A 22,008-nucleotide genomic window follows, 5' to 3' on the forward strand; every position below is an offset into this window, starting at 1 on the left:
AAGCGATGTGCAAACAAAAAATTAATACGAACCCATGAGGTCATTCTTCTCTCCAACAAACAGATGGAGAAACTGAAGTCTTCAAAGCTTCGGGTCCAGAATGCAATTCAGTCTCAGTTGCACACACACACTCACACACACACACTCACTCACACGCTCACACACTCTCACACACATACACACACACACACACTCACACAGCTCACACACTCACTCTCTCACACACATTCACACACAGCTCACACACTCATACTCACTCTCACACTCACTCTAACACTCTCACACACAAACTCACACTCTCACACACACACACTCTCACACACACTCACACTCACAGACATACACTCACACACACATGCTCACACGCACTCACTCTCACACTCATACACACTCACACAGCTCTCACACTCACTCTCACACACACTCACTCACACGGGACTTTCGACTCTTCCCATCATTTCCGACCAGCACATCGCCCTCAATTCTTGAGCAAACAGCAGGTTTTCCAGAACTCAGCAATTTCTGAAATGTGATTGTGTCGTAACAAATCCAGAGCCCACACATCCACCCAATTTCTGTGACTGTCTCCGTCCCGTCCTCACTGTGGGACACGAGCCTAGCCCGGGGCCTCCAGTACTTGTGCCCCCTGCACCCGCCAAGGGTGTCCCTCCCCGCCAGCGGGCAGCCTGGGGCCCCCCGGTCGTCTGGTCTGGCCATCAGCCCACACGCGTGGCCCTTGGTTTCCCGGTGTCGCCGGGCCCGTCCGGCCAGCTTCCCGCAGCGTCCACCTCCCCGACCCGGGGGCAGCCGGGTCCGTGCAGCAGCTCCGCCCCTTGCCGGGCTGGGTCTCCTCTCGGAACCACCAGCATCTCAGCTCTTCGCCCCTCCGTCTCTTCTCCTTCCCCTTCTCCAGGAGTCTTTATTTCGCCAGGAGGAATTCTTCCAGACCCACAGCCTGTACGCTGACCCTGACCGCTTTCTGACTCTGGGATCTGGCGTCTCCAAAACAATGAGGCTTTGAAACTCCCAAACCCTTTCTCCGCTTTCAGCTCTAAGGCAGCAAACGCGTCTCCTAGCAAAACCGGTGGTGAAGCAAAGAGGAAGAACAGAACACCGCACCCGCTGAGGGACGCTGGCTCCCATCCACCCTCCCCGTCCCGACCCCACCCCAGCCTGTGGGTGCCATGCAGCCCCCGCCAGGGTGGCGTTCAGGGGCCCCGTCACATGGCCAGGCCTCCCTGGGCCCCTGAGGTCCAGGCACTAGGACCGCAGGAACAGACGGCACGCAGACGAGCCCGGGCTGGGGCGTCACAGGCCCACACCCTGCGGAGGCAGCGTCCCTGTCCATCCTGACAGCAGGAGGACCGGGCAGCTGGGAGAGACCCCCCTCGGCCTCCTCGCCCCCTTCCCGGCCGCGCCCCCGCGGACGCGCCTTGCGGCCCTCGAGCCCTGGTCCTCGTGCCGTTTGGGGAGCCCTCGGATGAGGACCGTCTTCGTCGCTGTGTTCCTGCCGAGCTTTGCTGGAAGGCGGGGCTGGCCCCGGGGCCGCGTCGCGTTTTCTCCCCTCCGAGGGCAGCGTCGTCCCCGCGAGCCGCTGTCCCCCGGGCGCCCCGTCCGGGCCTGCGAGGACCCGACTTTCGTGCTCTATTCTCCTCCTCTGAGCAGCGTGGAGTCAGAAGAAATTTCCTGGGAAACAAAGCAGCACGAGAGGCGGGAGCCCTGCATGCTGGCCCCTCGGGCGGTGTCACCGGCTCGTTGGGAGCCTCCGTGACCCTGGAGAAATGGGGGGAACGCACCCCACGACCCTGAGGTCCCTGGGAGAACCAGCGGGGCCGCTCCCGTCAGCGCTGCGCGTGGCGTGCGTCTTAGACGTGAGGTGAGTTTAATACGTCGGCCGCTGCCACCAGCTCCTCCTCGACTTCCCTTTGCGAGAAGACTCCGTGTCCAAACTCAAAGCGGCCCGACCCCCGGAGACGGCGCGCTCCCCCTGCAGAAACGCTGACGCGCTCCGGGGTGCCCCCATCACCGAAGGCACGGCCGGCCGCTGCTGTGCCGCTGGCGGCTCTGTCGTCACCAGACGTGCGAGGCTGCGGGCCCGCGGCTGCCGTCCGGTCCCCGAGACACCGGGGCTGGCTTTTTAAGTCGCCTGGTTTCAGTTAGTATGTCTCAGCGCGACCCACGTGGGCTTGGGGCTCCTGCCTCGGACGCCCCGCGGGCCCGACCCACCGTGCCCGGTCCCCTCCCCGAGGCTCGCGGCCCCGCGGCCCGTGGGGTGGCCCTCTGCCGTCCTCGCCCCCTGCCCGCCGGTGCCCCCTCCGCGTGAGGGCAGGCCTGGCCACACGCGCTATCCGCCGCGGCCGGGCCCGCGTCCCCTCTCCTGCCGGTCTCCGCCCTGAGTCCTCAGTGCCGGGCGCGGTCTCCTCTGTCACCTCTGTCCCCCACCCCAGCGCGTCAACGCCGCCTGAGCTCATGGCCGAAATGCATATTCACGGAACAGTTAGGTTCACGTATCTAAAAGCTAATAGGAATTTCATAGGAAGTGGGAAAACATCTGGATCAGGAGCCCACCATTCATTGCCGCACGGGATGCAATCAGTTTCCTAGGCTGCTTGACGCACACCAAGACCTGGTGGCTTAAAACCGCAGAATTTATCCTCTTGGTGTCAGAGGCCAGAGGTCACGACGCGGGCGGAGCGTGGGGGGACGGCAGTCCCTGGTGTCACCCACACCTCTGCCCCGTCGTCGCCTGGCCTTCCTCTGTGTGCGTGTCCAAATGCCCCTCTTCTTTCTCGTAAGGGCACAGTCACAGGACGCGCCCCCCCACCCGGCACGACTTCATCTTGACCCGACGGCATCTGCCAAGGCCCCGTGTCCCATAAGGACTCGTCACGGGTTCTGGAAGTCAGGGCCACCGCCAGCACACGGCAGTGACGTACACGAGCCTGAGCCCCGAGCTTCCCGAGACACGCGCGAGAGGAGAAACCCAGAGAGGCGCCGTTTCCTCGCCGTCTGCTGGGACGCGGTCGCCGTCCGCGGCAGGAGAGCGCGCGGGGCGCGGGGGCCACGAGGTCACTAGGCGTGGCCCCACGTCACCAGGCCCGGCCCGCAGGGCGGACCCAGCCCCCGGCTCCACCCTCTGACTCCCCGGGGCTGCGTCTCCAGGTCCGTTTCTGTCCCTGGATGGAGAGCGGTTCCGTCCTGGAGGATGGTCCACCGAGCGTCACGGCAACGCGTCTGCTTCCGCTGCCTGGACCGGGTGGGCCCGGGACGTGGCCACCAGGACTGCCGTCACTGCAGCAGGAGGAGACCCCCAGGAAAGGGGCGGAAAGAGCGCGCACGTCACTCCACAGAGCCGACGGGGCCCCGGACTCGGGGGGCATCCCTGCGGAAGGTCCTGGTCACGCTGCACAGACTGAGAGCTCGTCCGTCTCCGCTGAATCTGAGAACTTTACCGAAGTGACCTGCTCTCATTTTATAAACCCACGAATACGTGTACATGATAAAAAATGTTCAAAAGAGACGTGAACTCCGCCTCGCCCCCCCAGTCCCGGGAGCTGCGTCTCGAGGGAGGAGGGGCGGCAGGGAACGGGGCGGAGGGACCAGCGGGGCCTCTGCAGGGGCTTCAGAGGAGCCTCGGAAACAGAGGACCAGTTCAGAGCCTCCACAAGAAGAAGCTTGGCCGCTCGATGCCCAGCCTAGGCCTCCGTCACCCCAGCGGCGGGCGGAGCTCTGGCCTGGGACCGCGGCAGCGGCTGGACGCGGGGTGGCCCTCGTGCTGCACTCGGGAGCGCTAAGTGGCGTGTGGAGGCCCCGCACCCCCCCGCCCACCTCGACGGCCCACGGCGGCTCCCCCACCGAGACCAGCGCGTCCCGGAGAAAGGCCTGCGTGCCCGTATTTGGAAAATGGGATGAGCAGCCTAGGATTTCCAGCTACTTAAGGGACGCACCCATAACAGGACAGAAAGCAGAATAAACACATTTAGAAGAAAGGAAAGGAAAAAAAGCTCAGAGAAAATGCAGACATTTCAGGAAAGAAAAGACAAAAAAGAAAACCCAGAAAACTGTGGTTTGTCATCAGACAGAAAAGGAGGATAGAAAAAACCTTATCGTTTATTGTGTTCTTAATTCAAGAAACATTCAGAGAACAAGGAAGATCGTTTTAAAAGAAATAAGGTAAGTAAAACTTGAAACTCCAGACAGAAAGAACACAGAGCTGCGGAACTCTCCCCTAAGTTATAAAGAGGGGAGGAAAGAAGATAATATTTTAAAAATAGAGAAATGATGCATGTGACTTAATAACCAACTACTGGGAATCTCTGGAAAAGCAGAGAAAAGAGAGACAGTGGAAGAGGAAAATGATCAAAGAAGGAAACCTGACAAACCTCCAGGACCAACCCTTGCGTTTTTGAGAGCTTGACGGTTTTGAATTTTGAGAAGATCTTGGGTTTTTGAGTTTTGAGAAACGCCTCGCGAGTAACCAGGGCAGCGCAGGGGAGCGCCCATCAGCCAGGCTGCCCCCGAGGGACGGCCGCGGGAGAGGCCTTTGGGCGGCCTGGGGGCCGCAGGACCGCCCCCTCCCCAGCGCCCAGGCCTCCTGCCCGAGGCACCAGCCTTGTTTTCATAAACAAACGTCACTCTCAGCCACACGAGAGGGACACTCGCCCCAGAGGTGAACGTTGGAGCCCCTGCAGTTCAGCAGTGACCGTCACGACACTCAGGGAAAGAACACCTGAGGAAGGACCCTCGGAAGAGCCACCCCTGTAACTGAGCGCACGTGTGCTTTCATCTGCCCACGGAGCGCGCTCAGGCTCAGCAGTAACGCTGGGCAAAAGCACGGGGTCCGAGCAGTGTGAGTAGCAGTGGCCTTATCAGGAGCGTGTGTGAGCCCTCAGCCCCTCGTCCTCGGCGGGGAGAGGAAACCCCAGCAACCTGTGACAGCCGCCGGCCAGGACCCAGATGCTCACAGAAGCCTGATCCCCCCACACGCCATCACAATGCACGGGTGGAGGCGATGGAGCAGGAGACATACGGCGATCGCAAAGCCTGCCCCTGTCCTGTCCCACCCACAGCCCCCGCTAGTCAACACCAGGCGCGGGTGTCGGCGCCTGCTCCAACGCTTCCTTCCGTCCAAGGCTCAGGGCACGCTTCCAGCGCTGAATATGTTTTGGGAGAAACTCAGAATATTTGGGGGGGGAAACTCCAAATCTGCATCGTGGGCTGAGAAGGGACCACAAGGACACCCCTTCCCACCGAGACGGGAGCAGATCAGATACATCCTCGGAGGCAGACATTCCCTGGGGGTCAGAGGTCACCCTGTGCCCTCAACACATGCCCCTGAGGTCCCAGGAAGCACGTGCAAAACTGGCTGCTCCGGCGAGTGGGCTGTGAGCCCCTGGTGTTAAGGCCAGTCCCCTCAGCGTCTTCCTGCAGTGCCCTGCCCCCCAGAGTCAGCTGGTGACACAGCGCCGTGTTATGACAGGGAGGGTGGCATTAGCATAGCAACCTGTGTGCTTGCAGGGAGGTAGCATGTCCTCACTAAGGGCATTCGTTTTGATTGGAGTATAGTTGTTTTACAACGTTGTGTTAGTTTCCACTGTGCAGCAAAGTGAATCAGCAGCACATGTACATGTATCCCCCCTTTTTTGGATTTCCTTCCCATTTAGGTGCCCACAGAGCACCGAGTAGAGGCCCCTGAGCTGTACAGCAGGTCCTCATTGGTTCTCTATTTGACAGATGGTATCCATAGTGTGTATATGTCAGTCCTAGTCTCCGCGTTCATCCCACCATCCCCCTGCCCCCGCTTCCCCCCTTGGCGTCCGTACGTTTGTCCTCTACGTCTGTGTCTCTAGTCCTGCCTTGCAAATAGGTCCCTCTGTACCATTTTCTAGAGTCCACCGATTTTAACATCGATGGTGAAATTGTAAATAGTGAACCAGACAAGGTGTCATGACAGCAAACCCGCATTTCCTGGGAGAGAGACGGAGTCACGGGGCCTTTCCCGTCGGGGCCCTGTATTCCCGATGCCCAGCCCCGCTGGGCCGTGAAGCAACATCTGAGCAGACACCCCACCCCACGCGCTCTCAGATTTCTCACTTTCCTCCCGGTGGACCCGCACAGTCCGGTGTCTTTTTAACCACCCCACCCCCGGACATTTTTATGCAGTGAGCCATTTTCAGTGGTGATGTTCTGAAGGAAGTGCCTCTCATGGGGGCGAGGGTGGGGGGCTTGTCCTGATGGAACGCTGGTCCTCCTCCTCCTCCGTCCCCGCCCGAAGCCCTGGGCCGTGTCTTCCGGGGCCTCCCTGGAGTTCCTGGTGGAGCGGGGCCCGCTGTCTGGGGCGCAGAGGTGGGCGCTGGTGCAGACGGGGCGGCTCCTGCCGCCTGGATCCTGCGGCCTTTCCCGACCAGACTCCACGGGCTCTGGCGTGAGTGAGAGGCGTCTGCAAAGGCCGCCGGGTCTCCGCTTCAGGACTCCACGCTCACCGCACCGAGACCCCGGGGCCTCTCCAGGCGGGAGCAGCTCGGGGCCCGCGCCCTGAGGGCCCTGGGCCCGCGCGGCGCCCGCCCAAGGCGCGGCGGGCGCGAGCTGCCGCGAGCTGCCGCTAGAGGGCACTGCGCCCCCGCCGGGCCCCGCCGCCCGCCCCGCCTGCGCCGGACGCTTCCAGGCCTGCCCGGCGCCGGGATGCAGTCACTGCATCGGAATGGAAGGAGCGCGGCGCAGGCCCCTCGGCACAGAACACAGCCCGCTGGGGCCTGGCTTGTCTCCTCGTGGAGTCCCCGGCTCCGGCCGCGGACACCGCGATCCGTCATTCCCGCGGGCAGCTGAGTTCACCGGAAACCAGGAGAAGCCACGGAAGGCTGAGGGCTGGTTCTGCCCCTCCGCGTGGGGCCTGGACGCTGTGTTTTAAACTGTTTCCGGGTCCTCCCGCGGCCGCACATCGGGGTGTGGGCCCCGCCAGCCTGGGGACGGGTGTGCGGAGACGCCGAGCCCTCGCTCCTCGGGCTCCTCGGGCCTGCGCTTCCTTCCCGCTACGCCACCCTCGCCCTGCCCTGCAGCCCCTCGGGCCGCTTGGTGTTCCGGGGAGAGTCGGGTGGCCGTCCCCCGCCGTGCACAGCTGCCCATCCTGGAGCCCCCGGGCACGCCGGGCGACAGGCCGGCCGCTCGGCAAGGGGCCTCGGGGGTGCCGGCCCCGGTGGGCACCCACGGGAGGCAGACCCCCTGGGCGGGCGTCCCGCCGCCCCCTCCCCTGTAGACCTGGAAGCTCCGGGCGCGAGCCCGGCCCCGGGGCGGTGCTGGGAGGAGCGGCAGGGACGGTGATCACGCGGCCTTCGGGGAGGACCCCGCTCAGTCGCCAGACACGAGCATCTCCCGAACCAGCAGCTCGGAACTTCCTCGCGAAGAACAGTGAAGGCATCTGTTGCACAAAGATGTGTCCTCCCTCAAGACACCTGCTAAAATCCGCAGGAGAGGTGCTGGAAGACGTGTCTGAAGGCACTCAGGAGGCCTCCCCGTGTAAACGCGGACGTTACGTAGATGTCGCTTAGTGACCACGTAACCTGCCCCCCCGCCGGGTGCTGGGTGGCTCCAGATGTAGAGAAACCCCAGCCAGCGCCACCCCCAGGGGACAGGGTCCGCTGGCCCTGAGCACCTGGAGAACACTACGCACGTACGCTGGCTTCCGTCTCACCGGTGTGTGAAGCGCCAGGGAACACGGACCACGGTGCAGTGGGCCCTCCGTGTGGCCTCTTGGGAGCATAGCTGGGGGGGTGGGGGCGGAGGGGGAGGGGTGGGGAGGCCCAGGCTCGGCCCCCGTGGACGGTGCTCAGGCCCTCATCCTCCACACGGACCCAGAGAGAAAGAAAGAGGGAGGCGGGAGTCCTGCAGAGACGCTGCCCGGGGGGCAGAGCCCACGGGGACCTCGGGGCACGACTGGGGCGTCAGCGGGCGTTTCACACCCTCAGGGGAGACGCGGAGCTGGGGAGGGGCCCGGTGAGTCAGGATGTGGGTCTGGGTGGGAGCACATCACTCTGCCTTTTCCTTTTGTACGTTTGACCTTAAGTTTTGAATCAACCCTGTGTAAGTTGGAGACTTTCCATAGTAATGAAGCTATTTATTTATTTTTTTGGCCGCACGGCACGGCAGGCATGTGGGACCTTAGTTCCCAGACCGGGATGGAACCCAAGCCCCCTGCAGGGGACGCGCAGAGTCCTAACCGTGGGACGCCAGGGGAGTCCCAATAAGGCAGCTTTTTACAGCAAGACAGTCGCTCCCCCAGATGCTCGAGCCCCTCCCGCCCGAGCCGAGCGGCCGGGCCTCCCCCAGACCACACTGCGGCCCTGAGCTGCGGGTCAGCCCCGGAGCCCGCGGTCCACGCACGCCCGCCCCCGGGCGTGGCCGCCCTGCCCACCGCCCGCTCGGCCCCCACCTGCCGGTGACCGGGGACCTGCCGCCCACCGCGGCTCCGCGGCAGGCCCGGGCCGAGCACGTGCCTCACGCCGTCTCCTCTCTCGTCCCCAGCTTGTCCGGGTGCCCGCGGGCCACGTCGGCCATGAAGAAGGCGAAGCTGTCGGGGGAGCAGATGCTGACAATCCGGCAGCGGGCCAGCAACGGTAACGCGCCTGCCCCACCGGAGCCCCGGGGGCAGAGGCCGCCCCCCCGGGCAGGGCCGGTCCCTGGGGGAGGCCGTCTCTCCCGCCGCCCGGTCCGGGGCAGAGGCAGGGCCCTCGGCCACACGCAGCCGCTCGCTGCCTCCCTCGCCCTCCCTTGGGGCCTGACCTTGCGTCCGTCTGTCCTCACAGCCCTCCTCCCAGGCGCTCCGTGCTCCCCACTGCATGCGGCGGGAGGCCACGGGGGGCGCACGCGGCGGCTCAGCCTGGGAGACGGTCCCAGTCCATCCTCGTGGCCCTCGCGGTCCACGTTTGTGAATGCGCCTGCTCTCTAAAGTCTGTTTCTCACCCCAAACCAGCAGGCATGGTGCTTTCAGGCCACGGGGAGGGGAGGAACGCCTGAGCCTGCAACCACTTTCCCCCAAGGCCCGTCCTCTCTGCCTCCTCCTTCCAGCTCAGCCCTAAACGAGGGTCCTCTTCACGGTCTACGGGGCGCTGCCTTTTTGAATTTTTGCGCGTTGCTGTTGGAGACAGCACTGTTTAAAGGCCCCCAGTGGAGTGCTGTCTGGAGTCCGGGCGTGGCTGCGGTGGGCCTCAGGGAGAGAACACGCATTAGACAGGCTCGGTCTTAGGGCCGCTGGCCGGGGCTGCAGTCTTAGTGGATCAGCACACACGCTAAGTAAGGACGTGTCTGTCACAGAAACACACGTACCGATGTGCTGATGACGTATTCCCGCCAGAGACACGCAGGGGCTGGACCGCGTGTGTCCCCGGGGGAGCTGAGGTCCGGCGGTCACCGGTGCAGTTTACAGGGACTTCGGAGAGCAGAACTCACGACTGAGGAGAGTCATTTGTAATTTCCTCTCCGTGCAGTCAATGATCTGTGCAGTTGTAACCATGCAGCAGAGGGGCCTACGAGAGCCTCCCCTCCAGCCCCTCCAGAGGGCTTTGTGAGGGACGGGGTGCAGGCAGAGCAGGGTTCACCGTGAAAGCGGTGAAGCAGGCTCCTGAACTCTGTGTTCCCCAAAGAAACCAAACCACAGAAAACACAGCTCGTTGCCTGGTTGGAGGCCCGGACCCGTCACAGGTAGCTCCGCCCCCAGGACTGGGCTGCAGGTAGAGCCCAGCCCCGCCCCCCGCTTCCCTGGCTACCTCCCCACCGGATCCATGTAGACAGGGACCCGGCCCTGATGCATCCTGGCCTGGCCGGGCTCAGGGCAGGGCCGACGTCCTGAGGCCTCCGTCGCTCACCGGACACGCGTTCTCCGTCCAGAGGACAGCGCGAGGGGCTCAGCAGGAAACACTCCTTAGCCCGCCGCCCACCCTTTACCAGGAAGACGGGGCCGGGATGTTCCCCTGAAAGCTCAGGTCCCGTGAGCCCCACCTCTGTTCACGGCAGCTCAGGGGCTGGAGACGTGGGGACCCGCTGGAGGGAGGTTCTCAGACGCGCCCGCCAGCATGAGGGGCCCAGCCTGAGACTCTAGGGTCACCAGCGTCACTCCTCAGTGAGCCATCGCGGGGCAGAGCGCTCGCCAGGGAGAAAACAGTAGCCACTGAGCTCTTTCCAAAATACTTGGCACGACATTTCACCCACAAAGCAACCCAGGGGCTAAAGCAAAAATCCTTCAGCAAATGGATGTGAGTCTGTGCCAGCTTCTGAGGCCAGCCGGACGGAGGGCAGTGCAGACAGCCGGGCAGAATTGGCGGGAGCGGGTCTGCACACCCGGAGGAGACAGCTGCCCACCGGGGAGAGCAGGGAGTCCCCCAGGCTGGAGTCTCTCCTGGGGCACCTGATGTTCAGAATCCTCCCTCCTAACTGCCAGGCACAGCTGCTAACCAGAAAGGAGAGGAACCAACCCAGCCTTCATCCCGGCTGGGCGCCCAGCTCCCGGCTCCGCTCTGGTCCGCGGGGTCGCCCGTGGAGTCGCCTGCAGGGTCGCCCGCCATCCGCCCTCCTCTCTGCTTCTGAGCTCCGCTTTGTGATTCTAGGTTTCGGAACGTTTCATCCTGCTGTCGGTTCTGTCACACGCTTGTTCACAGACGGGGATGCTGGGACGCCCAGGGCACCTGGAGCGGAAGAGCAGACGCGGGTCAAACCCAGGTCTCCCGGAGCCCCGTCCGCGCTGGGGCCCAGGGCTGGAGGTCCCCTTGCCTCTCGCCTGTCGGGCACCTTTTCTGCCAAGACCAGAGGCATTTCCTAGAAACTCGCTGCTGCTCCTCGGGGGACAGGAGGTCGGCGGCCACCGGCCCTGCAGCTGTGCCCGGGCTTTACGGTCAAAGGCGTGGCCCTCGCTGTGTGCGAGGAAGAGACGGGCTCTCGCTCTTCTCTCTTGAACATCCTGAGTGCAAACCTTACCCGAGATCACTCACCCTCCGTGTGTCACGTGTCCTCTTACGGTGATGGAGCACCGCGGCCCGGGGACCGGCTGCAGCCCCAGGGCCGACTCGGGCCGGGCAGCTCCTGTCCTGGGACCCAGCTTTTTCTCCCAAGCATTTATCTGAATAAGAAGGAGCGAGTCGAAAGTCTGAAGCTTCCTTCTGGCTCTGAAATGCCATGTGCTTCCTTTTTCTCTCTGAAGTTTAGAGAAGAGTCGGCCCGCGTCTCCTCCCCCAGAGAGTCTCACGGTTCAGGGTCTCCCCCGAGTGACCCCACACTGTCGGTCAGCTCTCGGCTCTCCGGGCAGCCGGGGCTCCGCGAAGTCATCCGGGGTCCTGTCCAGGACCCTCTGCACTTGGTCACTGCAGGCCTGTGAGCATCTCCGCCCGGAGCTGAGCTGCAGGTGGCTTGGCGGTTTTGGTTTTTGGTTGTGGGTTTTGGCCGAGCCTTTAGGAGAGAAGTAGATGAAATAACGCTTCTTCTTCCCGTCTCAGCTACCGTCGGGGATGGTGAGCTGAGGGACGCCCCTCGCCCGCCTGCAGCTCTGTCAGGGGCTCCGTGCACTTACTCATCTACGTTCCCAACAGCCCCGCCTGTGGGTATGGACGCTGCCCTTCCCCTGGAAGGAAAAGGAAACTCGAAGAGGTGAAAGGTGAAAGCAAGGCCAGGGGACACCCCCCATCCAGGGCCCCGCCGCACTCTACTGGGGCTGAGGCTCTCTCTCTGGAACTGGGCTTCACAGCCGGGTGCTCCTGCCCCGGGGCTCTCAGGGAGGGCCTAGGGGCATATCCACAGGGATGGCTTTCATTCCAGACCCTCGAATTCCACCCGACTCTCCAGACTCCACTGCACTGAGAACCTGTCTGTCATCTGCCAGCTCTTCTCCACCTTCCCCGCCGTCACCAAAGAAAGGCTGCTTCCAAGTCCTGGACTCACACACATGCAGGCACCTAACGAGGAACCACTCTCGAATGCTGGGCTCCTGAGGGCGCTCTCAGGAGGGCAGAAGGCAGGGCCGAGAGTTTCAGGAGGAAATAGTGATGCAGCCTGTGCTTCTTAGTTCATCCAGGCAAAAACTCACATCTTCGTCCACCTACCCATCCACCCATCCATCCATCCACCCATCCACCCATCCACCATCCACCTACCCATCCGCCTACCCACCCATCCATCCACCCACCCATCCATCCATCCACCCATCCACCATCCACCTACCCATCCACCCACCTACCCACCCATCCATCCATCCACCCATCCACCATCCACCTATCCATCCACCTATCCACTCATCCATCCACCCACCCACCCACTCATCCACCCATCCACCCATCCACCCATCCACCATCCACCTATCCATCCACCCATCCATCCATCCACCCATCCACCATCCATCCACCCACCCATCCATCCACCCACCCATCCACCCACCCATCCACCCACCCATCCACCCATCCATCCACCCACCCATCCACCCACCCATCCACCCACCCATCCACCCATCCATCCATCCACCCATCCACCATCCACCCACCCATCCACCCACCCACCCACTCATCCCTCCACCCACCTACCTATCCATCCACCCATCCATCCATCTCCTAGAATAAAATTTAGAGAAGGAAAAGTCGTTATGGCGGCCCTGGCTAACATTTTTATTGGATTTATGGTGCCGGCTGTTGGAAGGTTGATCTGACCTGTAGATTGTTTTGATAATGAAGCCTGATTTGCCACTTAGTTTCTACAGTAGATTTTTTCATAAGTTAAACACTTGGTCCAAGGCTTTGATGGAAATATCAATGTATTGAAAGCACTCTGCAACATACAACTTTCTAGAAATATATACATTTTTAGCAACTGAAGTCACAATAACAACGTGTAGATGCCAATTTTAGAACCTGTGATGGAGAGCTGTCGTCTTTAAATTCTTTAATTCAACAAGTATTGAAGCCCACTGCACTAGACCACATTCAGTATCTTTTTTTCTTTTAACTATTTGTCAATTCGCATCACTGGGTCAGCAGGACAAAACCAGTCTGTGCTACTTTCCAGTCAGAGCAGAGGTGGGCCTGCAGACGCCCTGCTGCTGCCGGTCTGCTCAGACAACACAGCCTTTGATGTTTTTCTTTGGCCCCTTTGGGCGGGTCTCACTGCAGGCCAGGTATCTTATATAGTTAGTTGATTTCTTACAGCCACTGTGTAGGATAGGGACCTTTTTAAATGGAGGGATTAGAGGTTTCAAGGGATTAAGGAAAGTACTCATCACAGGACCCTTACGGAGCAGAATCAGGACTCAGATTCCAGGTCTGTGGTGTTTCAAAGCCCAGCTCTAAACCCCAGACTTCTACAACCTCTCATCAAGGCAGTTCAGAAATGCCTCCAGACTTCAGGAAATCTCCCGGTAACGTGATCTCTGTCCCCTGCTTGGACTGTGGTTTTCCACAAAAGTTAAACAGTACACGTTTCACCCTTCCTATCACGAATTATCCAAGATCAAGTCTCTTGATCAAACAGCCCTGGGGGTGCACAGCGGCTGGTTCCCCAGGGAGAGATACACCAGCCTCGCGTACGGACTCTGGCAGGAGTTACCTCCGGGATACGCAGTTGTGTCTGCTCTTTGACACTTTCAGTGTCACCTGCAAGTAAAAATTAGACATTTTGTTGAATGTGTGAGAGAAGACTGCTCTTGTATTTACCGATGCATTTCCTTTGCACAGTGTATTAATACAGCACAGAGAGAGGCTCAGAGCCGTTGCCTTAGGGGCCTTGGGGACACGGGCAAAACATCAGAACCTGTAACGGTGGCTTCAAAAGTAGCCTGAATCTGAACAAAGGATCCGGAAATCTTAAAAGGCAGCCAACCTCAGGGGTTGGAGAACACAGGAAGACTTCCTGTGCTTCTTAGAAAAATGTGATAACTCTCTCTTCACACAGCTGGTCTTCCACAGAAACTGCAAAACACACCTGGAAACAAGAGAAAGTTTCAAATTGTCCAAACCTAAAACACGGAAGAAATATGACATGAAGAGCTTGCCCGGAAATCTTAACAGAAATTCATTGGAAAAGCCGGCCCTCAAAGCCCAAGGATAGAGGGGTTATAAGAATTCTGTTTACACAAGGGATGCTCTCAGTGCGTTTGGACGGCCAGCAACTTAAAGGAATGTTGTGGTGAATCCTCGTTAGATGGTAAAGTGACTCATGGTTTAGTTGGTTTGCAAGTCAGGATTTTCAGGCACTTATCTTGGTTATTTTTACCCATTTTTATCTCGAGTTGCACCTGAACTTCAACTACGGAAGAATGATGACATTTCCACTGCCTTAACGGGGACCTCCCCTGTGCTGGTTTTATACACACTGACTCAGTCCGTCCTAACCGCCAGTTCTGAGAGATCACCACGAAGGCCTGGTCACATGTAAAAAGAGCGAAAACAGCAGCCCACACCTGAGAAAGGGCGAACCCCGTTTCATTCCCGGCAGTGTTTTCATTACATCTGGAAGTGCTGTTTGGGTGCGTGGTAAACAGGAAGACTTCGTGCTGATGTTCTGGACGCTGGAGGACCCTAGAGGCCACCCAGGGGTCACGGACGGGAGAGCCGTCCCTCTAGTCAAGGTCGCCCCCGCCCCCCCCCCGGTGACGGCAGGAGCGCCGCTGGAGGGGGGAGACTCGGGCGGTGCTCCAGACCAGCGCGTCCGTGAGGCTCGCTTTCCATGTGAAAAAGTGGTGCAGAGGGAAGGATAGTTAGGGGGGAAACGAGATGAAACACAAGGACACCTTCCTCGTGACGGCTTCTATGAGGAAACGATGTCGTGGAAGAAAGGCGATTCTTTGCAGGAAGATCCTTTACTCTCTCAAATCTTTTCTTTTTCCTCCCATGTCACTAAAACAGCAGCTAAGATCCAAAGCCCCACCCTCTCCTTTCTCTGTCTTCTTAACCCCTGGGAGAGGAGGAACCCTCTGTAGGGTCTGCAGCCTTTCGGGCTGTCTGGGGCCTTCCACCTCGGGGGTCCTGGCCCCCTCCCTCTGCAAAGCTGGGCAGGGGCCCCCCAGACCCTCCCGGGCGCCGCGCGAGTGAAGGGAGTGCCGTCCCGCCCTTGTGCTCGCGGGGTGTCTGCTCTTCTGCTAAGGCCACTCGGCCGTGGGACACCAGCGGCAGACACGGGGATCTTCCTGAGCCTGCCGGGGCCACGTTCCAGCAACCAGCTGAGCCATCCGGCCTCGAACGCGCCCTTCATAAACCCTGCCACTCGGCCCGTGCAGCCCCCGGGGCGTCTCGTGGCCGGGCGTCCGCATGCCCTCCCCTCCCCCAGGACCGCAGCCCGCAAAGCTTCACAACCTGGCCATTCAGATGGGGGCACGTGTTTATTAGTCAGATGTCAATATTCAGAGCGTCTGTCACTGCCCCTCATCCTCCCACAGGGGACCACCTCCTCAGCGCCCACTGACCGGGGTTTCTAGTTACGGATCTTTTATCAATTTCCTCCCCAAAATCTAGGCTCGGGAGGGCAGGGACCCTGTTGGCCTCATTTTCAGATGTGTCAGCAGAGCCTAGTTCCTTCCCACGGAGGAGAAAGAGAGAGAGATGGAGATGCAGACAGAGACAGAGAGACAGCAACAGAGAGACAGAGAGAGACTGAGACAGGAAGACAGAGACAGCGAATAAACAGAGGCCACGGTCACGGGCTGCACCTGGGAAACCCACATCTGGGACAAAGATGGTTTTGGCCAGAGTCGGAGGGTCCCGCCCCGAGGCTCGGGTTAATCGTCCCAGGGAGATGGAAACTTTCAGTCTGGGGGAGGGTCTCTGTCCCCCAGTTGGTTTTTTCTGTTTTTAGTTGCCTTAAGTGTAAGGAGGATGGCAGTGGGGGTAGACAATCTGACCATTTTTTTTTAATTCAAGAGTATATTCTCCCTGGAAATTCGGTTCCAAATCCAGACAGAAGGACACCTCCGTGTTCGATGCCTGGTGTCCCAGGCGTGGTGTCTGAGCCCCTCCCGCCCTTCCAGGCATAGAGAACGATGAGGAGATCAAACAGCTGGACGAGGAGATCAAGGAGCTGAACGAGTCCAACTCCCAGATGGAGGCCGACATGATCAAGCTCAGGACTCAGGTAACAGTTCTTGAGGCCCCAGCTGAGCCGCTGGCGCCGGGGCAAGTAGGGGAGACGCCATCGCCTTTTGCTTTGCCCAGTTTTCCCTTTACTTTTTCACCATTTTTCTCGCTTTTCTGCTGAGATCATCTCAGTGGCAAAACGTGCTGTAACAGAGGGGACACTGGCCGACTGGTTTTCCGTCTCGTGTTGGTGTTTTTAATGAAATGCGGTTACGAGGCTGCTGTTCCGGCAGCCGGTGAGCTCTTCCCCCAGATGCAAAGGCCCTGAGGTCACCACCCACCTCAGTAAACACGGAGCCTGTTCCTCCAACTCCCTGGGGCCGCCTGCGTCTGTGCTGATGCCCAGGCCCTGGGAGGGGAGCAGGCGGGCCTTTCCTGCGCACCTGCTAGACGCCCGACCCCAGGGCTTTGGTCCCGCGCCCCACGTGCTCACCGTCCTCCACACGGTGAGTGTCCACGCCTCCCACCACACCCGACACCCGACACCCGACACCCGACATTCCGGAGCTGCAGAGCCAGGGCCGCAGGGCGCAGGGCCGGAGCATCGCCTGGACCGCGCTTCCCCGAGGCCCAGGGAGTGGGATTCAGCCCCTGTCCCCTCCCGTCGCCGCCACAGACGAGGCCAGCAGCTCCTGTCCTGTTCGAAGCCACCCTCCCTGTGGCCTGGACCCGCCCCTCCGCAGCCGTCCACGCCAGGGCATCCCAGCCTTAGGGGGAGTCTTGCCGGCCGGCAGGCTTCAGGGGCCAGGGATGGGTCACGTCCTCGTCCCCGGGGGCACCGTCTCCCCAGGGAGGGGTGCCCTCCGGCAGTGCCCCCGCCGGGACGCCGCAGGGCCTCCAGGGCCGCCCGTGCGTGGCCCCAGGCGAGGGGGAGGCCGAGGTTCTCTGCCGGCCGTTCTGTCCGCGGGTGTGAACACCCGCGCGCCCGGCGACCTCGGCCTCACCCCCCGCCCCCACGCCGCCGTGCTCGGCCGCAGGCGCTCCTGAGACAGGCAGGGCTCTCCTCACCCCCGGCCCGCAGCTGGGCTTGTCTCGGCCGCGGCTGGGCCGAGGGCTGGAGGGCGCTTTCCGGGCGGCGGGCGCTCAGGGCCGGGCAGCCCGCGCTGTGGCGTCCCGTCCGCTCCAGACAGCCCCGCCGGTTCCCCGAACCGCACGTTTCTCCGCAGCCCCGAGAGGCCGCGTGTCCTCCTCTGCGCGGGGTGACAGGGCCGCGGCCCCAGGACCCCCTCCCCCACGTCCTGGGAGCTCCCGAGCCCCTCAGGCCCCTCGTCCGCGGGAGCCCCGGGTCCCCGCGCGTCTGCCCGCCTGTCCCTAGGCCGGTTCTTAGCCCCACCCCCACCCCGCCCCGGTGAACGAGGCAGGGATGCGGAGCCCAGCCTGGGACACGGGGGGGGGGGGGGACCCGGCTCCCGGGGGCCTGGACACAGCGCGGGAAGCACAGGGGCCCCACCCCCCCAGGACCCCACTGTCCCCGGTCGGGGGGGCGTCACCCATCTGGGTCTTTTTTGACGTCGCTGTGGCTGTTCTGGTGGCACCTGTGCACGTTCGACGTCACCATGAACTCTAAGGGTAGACGTGTGTCCCCGGCCTGGCTGACGGGAGGTGACCCCCCAGAGGTGCAGGGCGGGTCTCCCCTCTCGGGAAGGCGGGCGGCTGTCTTCAGGGGGTGGGATGGGCTGAGCTCTGCCGTGTGGGCTGCAGGGTGAGTGGTGGGTTGGGTGAATGCCAGCCCCACGTGAGGAGACAGGCCACGGACATCACGGAAAGTCCTGGCGCTGGGGACCGGGCAGAGCTGGTGCAGAACTCCCCAGAAACCACAGCTGACACCTGGGCCGGCTCCTCCTCCCAGGGCCCCCGCCCCTAGTGTTGGTGGACAGACCAGGCCGCGGGCCAGCCCGCCAAGGCCACGGCGACTCGGCCACGCGCTCTGCTGTCCCTGCCTTTGCCTCCTCGTCTTCCGCGGGAAGGCTGGGGGCCCTGCCGCTGGGCTTTGTGGCACCCTCACCTCCCACCGGATCAGCGACACCCGGGAGGGAGGGCCCCGGTGCTGCGTTTTGTCCGGTGACCGGAGGTAAGGACAGAGCTCCCGGGGGTCCCTGGCCCCCCAGCCACACGGGGAACGTGCACGGCGCCCAGAAGCCCTCGGCACGGCCACTGGGATGGTTAAGGGGCGACGGTCACGGCGCTTGACGCCCCCAGACCCCGAGCCCCAGCCGTCAGAGCCCCCCTCCTACCCGTGTTACCTGCAGGCTCCAGGGAGCCTTCAGTGTAAAACTAGATTCTGATTCTGCGGCTTCAAAGGCTTTGAACAGTCAGTGTGGCCCACAACCCTCTCACTTTCCAACTGCAGAAACTGAGGAAGACCAGGCTCCTTGCAGGGTCCCGAGGCTGGAGCCTGGACAGAGTTCACGGCCTCTCCATTGAAAATGCTCAGACCTGGGGACGTCCCGGTGGTCCAGTGGTTTGGACTCTGCGCTTCCACTGGTTGGGGCACAGGTTCTATCCCTGGTCGGGGAACTAAGATCCCACAAGGTTCGGGGGCGGCCAAAAAAACAAAAAACAAAAAGAAATGCTTGGAACAGCATGAAGAATTGCATATATTTTCCATGTCATTGAATCAGTGATTGTGTACCTCTCCTATACAGCTTATCTTTATCCTGAGCTGGGTCTAGATTTTGCGTAAACACACACACCATCCTAGGGGCCTCCTCCGCCCGCTGCACGAAACGAGATGCTCCTCAAACACTTAGATGGAGGACGAGCTACATCCCTGTCCCGAGGCTGAGTGGCCCGGGGCACAGGGCTGCTGGCGGGCGGAACCAGCTGCCCTCCCACCGGCCCCTCCCCTCCACACTGGCGCCGGGGGCCGCGCAGGCCTTTCCTCCATCAGAGCCAGCTTTGGCCTCTCCCGTACCAGGCGATGCCCACACCTGGTACCCATGGCGGCTCTGGGGTGGGCTTGAGAGGAAGGCGTCTGCCCCGCCCTCCTGTGGGCAGCTCCTCCAGGAGCTCGGTCAGCACCTCCCCCCCGCCACCTCCACTGGGCCCAGCAAGAGGAGAGAGAAGCTGTTGTTCCCAGGGTCTCCAAGCAGCTCTCCACCTCCTGTGTCACTTCTCCAAGAGGCTCCTGGGGCGCTGGGCTTAGTCTGGACCCCTGGCTGGATCCGAAGTCTCAGAGAAGACACATCTCCTCACGGCAAATGCTCCTGCACGGAGACGTGCGTATGGGCCAGGCTTGTGGCTCCTGGGCTCCAGAAAGAGCCCAGTCCAGCCCAGCTCCTCTCGCAAAGCCCAGGCCCGGGGCTCCCTCTGGCTCCAGCTCCTTGGGCACCTTGGATGTGAGCAGGGAAATCGGAGCTTAGAGTTCACGGAGCAGACATCCCGGTGACTCGGGGCAGTGGGTGGTGGCGGTGTAAAGCGCCGAGGCTGTGAGCTTGCTGCGCCTCTGGCTTGCACGCATCCCCCCACGCTGGCCCGGGCTGCACAGGGGGCCCCCGGGGCCCGGCACACACTCCGTGGCCTCCAGGAGCCCCCGGCCCCGGTAACCAGCCTCTGCTGCATCGTCCCGCTGCCGATTTGTGTCCCTACAACCCACGCCGTTGGGGGCAGCTCTCCCGACGGGCTATGTAGTAAGTGTTGGTTATCTGGTCCCCACGGCAACTGTCAGACTGTCTCTGGAACATCAGAGGAAGGGAGAGTGGGCCAAGAAGCCCGGGTAGACCTCTATCCGATGTAGGGATGCAGTGACGTCACACACGCCTGTAAGGACACCCGCCTCCCGCCTAAGGAGAGGACAGGGGTGTGTCTCACAACGACGTCCATGTTTCAAGTCTTATCGGTGCAGAGTCAGGTTCAGGTTATAAAGAAGACATGTTAGCTGCCGCCCGGTGTAAGATACCAATCCAAATAGGTGATCCCCTCACGCCCTTGGAGGGCCAGGCTGGCACAGGGACAGCCTCCACGTGACTGTCTCTGCACGAGCAGGACTTTTGAAACCCTGAGTGCCAGTCAGCACAGCCCAGGAACCCAGCCCCCCTACGCACGAATCCCTTTCCAGAGAGACAAGGGCTTAGGGTCCAGGTGCCAAGTGAGCGCGTGATGACTCCAAGCACACAAAACGCGCCTTCCGGTGAGCGCCCTGTCCCGCGGCAGCCTCCTGCCGCCTCTGCCCGCGGGAGGGGCGCGCGCTACATGCCCCCCGCGTCTGTGCTTTGCAGATCACCACCATGGAGTCCAGCCTGAAGACCATCGAGGAGGAGAACAAGGCGATCGAACAGCAGAACGAGTCCCTGCTGCACGAGCTGGCCACCCTGAGCCAGTCCCTGATCCACAGCCTGGCCAACATCCAGCTGCCGCACATGGTAAGTGGCGGGCGCGCAGAGGGCCGCGGGGGCCGTGCCCGTGCGCGTCCTCGAGTAGGCGTCTTGTCTGCTCTGTTCTCACGGTCCTTCGCACGGTGGCTGTTGCCATTACCTCCCCAGACCATAGCCTTAACTGCTAGAGACTCCGGCGGGGCTGAAGCAGGAATCCCCTAAGATTAAGTTGCTCTGAGAGCCTCCTAACCTTGATATAAGGACAGTGGCGTTATGCTGTGATACTATTTTATGCTGATGTGAATATCCTATTAAGAAAATAAAAGTTGCATATGAACTACTATTTAATATCTCGTAGGATCCAATCAATGAACAAAATTTTGATGCATACGTGACTACTTTGACGGACATGTATACAAATCAAGACCGTTATCAGAGCCCAGAAAATAAAGCTCTACTGGAAAATATAAAGCAGGCTGTGAGAGGAATTCAGGTCTGAACAGCTGCTGTAGTGATGGAATCTTGCTTAAAAAAAGGATGCCTCTTGTTTTTTGCTGCTGTAATTTACCAGAAAGTGTTATATATTTATTTCTGTTGGAAACAGTGTTATGCTTACAAGACTTCATAATGATTTTATGTCTTGCTTTAAAGATAGTACCTGCAGAATAGTTTTGGAATACATTCACATTTTTGTACGTTTTCATATAAGCTGACATAGTGTGATATACCATGTACTGTTTATAGCTGCTAATGTACGCACATTTGGGGGTATATATATTTCTGAAGAGGTAAGCCGATCAAAATAAATAGAGTGTACATTCTTTTTAACGCTTTAGTGATTAAATGTTTTAGTATTTTGAACTGAAATGGACAAAAAAAAAAAAAAAAACAGCTTTGAATGCTCATTCGGTGGTCCTGCAGCCACCTTTTAGATGTTATCATTTTGCCTCATGTTGGAGGATTTTACGGAATTTAAGAAATACATTCTGTGTGCATATTGTTTCATAGCAAGACTTGGTTGCAAAAAAAATGCTTTATTTTTGAACAATGCTTGGAAATATTATGTGATTTTTTTGTTTGTTTGTTTTAGGAGGATGGTGTATGGTGGGGGCAATAAATGAGGTTTTTTCATTCCAAGGAAATGGCATGTGGATTAGCTGTAAGAAATGAGATAAGTAATTTATTGTAAGACAACATCAAGCCATGGAACTTGGCAGAAGATTCAAAGCAGCTTAAACCGCACTTTTACATTAACTCCTGAGCTTTCCGCGGTGTGACTGTGGGACCTTCCGTTCAGACAGGGGCTGAGGAGAGGTGGATGGCCCGAAGACGTCCTCCTCCCCTCGCACGCACTTTGGAACGGCCTCCTCTTCCCTCCCCGAGAGCTCCGTGCCCCCGCACTGTCTGTCTCCCAGCAGAGCCGCGTGTCTTCACTTACGCTCAATTTCCCTTCCGCCGTAAACGATCCTTCTTCCTGTTGTCGCTGTCATGATTTTCCGTGCGGGGGATTCAGGCAAGAGATCCGTGGGCCCTCGAGTGCCCGGGCTGACTCCTCTGCCGGCCTGCGGGGGCACGCAGCTCGGAGAAGGGCCCCCGCCCCACGC

General features: G+C 60.4%; 1 protein-coding gene across 5 annotated transcripts in view; it reads left to right on the top strand.

Moving 5' to 3' along the window:
• MYT1L (myelin transcription factor 1 like) overlaps positions 1-21,521 on the top strand; it is a 136,543-nt gene extending 115,022 nt beyond the window's left edge. For 2 of the 5 annotated variants that reach the window (XM_057741702.1, XM_057741703.1), the window contains exons 17-20: positions 8,518-8,609; positions 15,986-16,089; positions 20,309-20,452; positions 20,763-21,062. In XM_057741702.1, the coding sequence (XP_057597685.1) occupies positions 8,518-8,609; positions 15,986-16,089; positions 20,309-20,452; positions 20,763-20,903 (481 nt within the window). In that variant the 3' untranslated portion in view covers positions 20,904-21,062. Of the gene's footprint in view, positions 1-8,517; positions 8,610-15,985; positions 16,096-20,308; positions 20,453-20,762; positions 21,063-21,494 lie in introns of those variants that run through there. The other 3 variants (XM_057741706.1, XM_057741705.1, XM_057741704.1) reach the window with 3 other exon arrangements.
• Positions 21,522-22,008: the final 487 nt, after the last annotated feature.

Source organism: Hippopotamus amphibius, chromosome 7 (genome assembly GCF_030028045.1).
Source record: "Hippopotamus amphibius kiboko isolate mHipAmp2 chromosome 7, mHipAmp2.hap2, whole genome shotgun sequence".
Classification (NCBI taxonomy): domain Eukaryota; kingdom Metazoa; phylum Chordata; class Mammalia; order Artiodactyla; family Hippopotamidae; genus Hippopotamus; species Hippopotamus amphibius.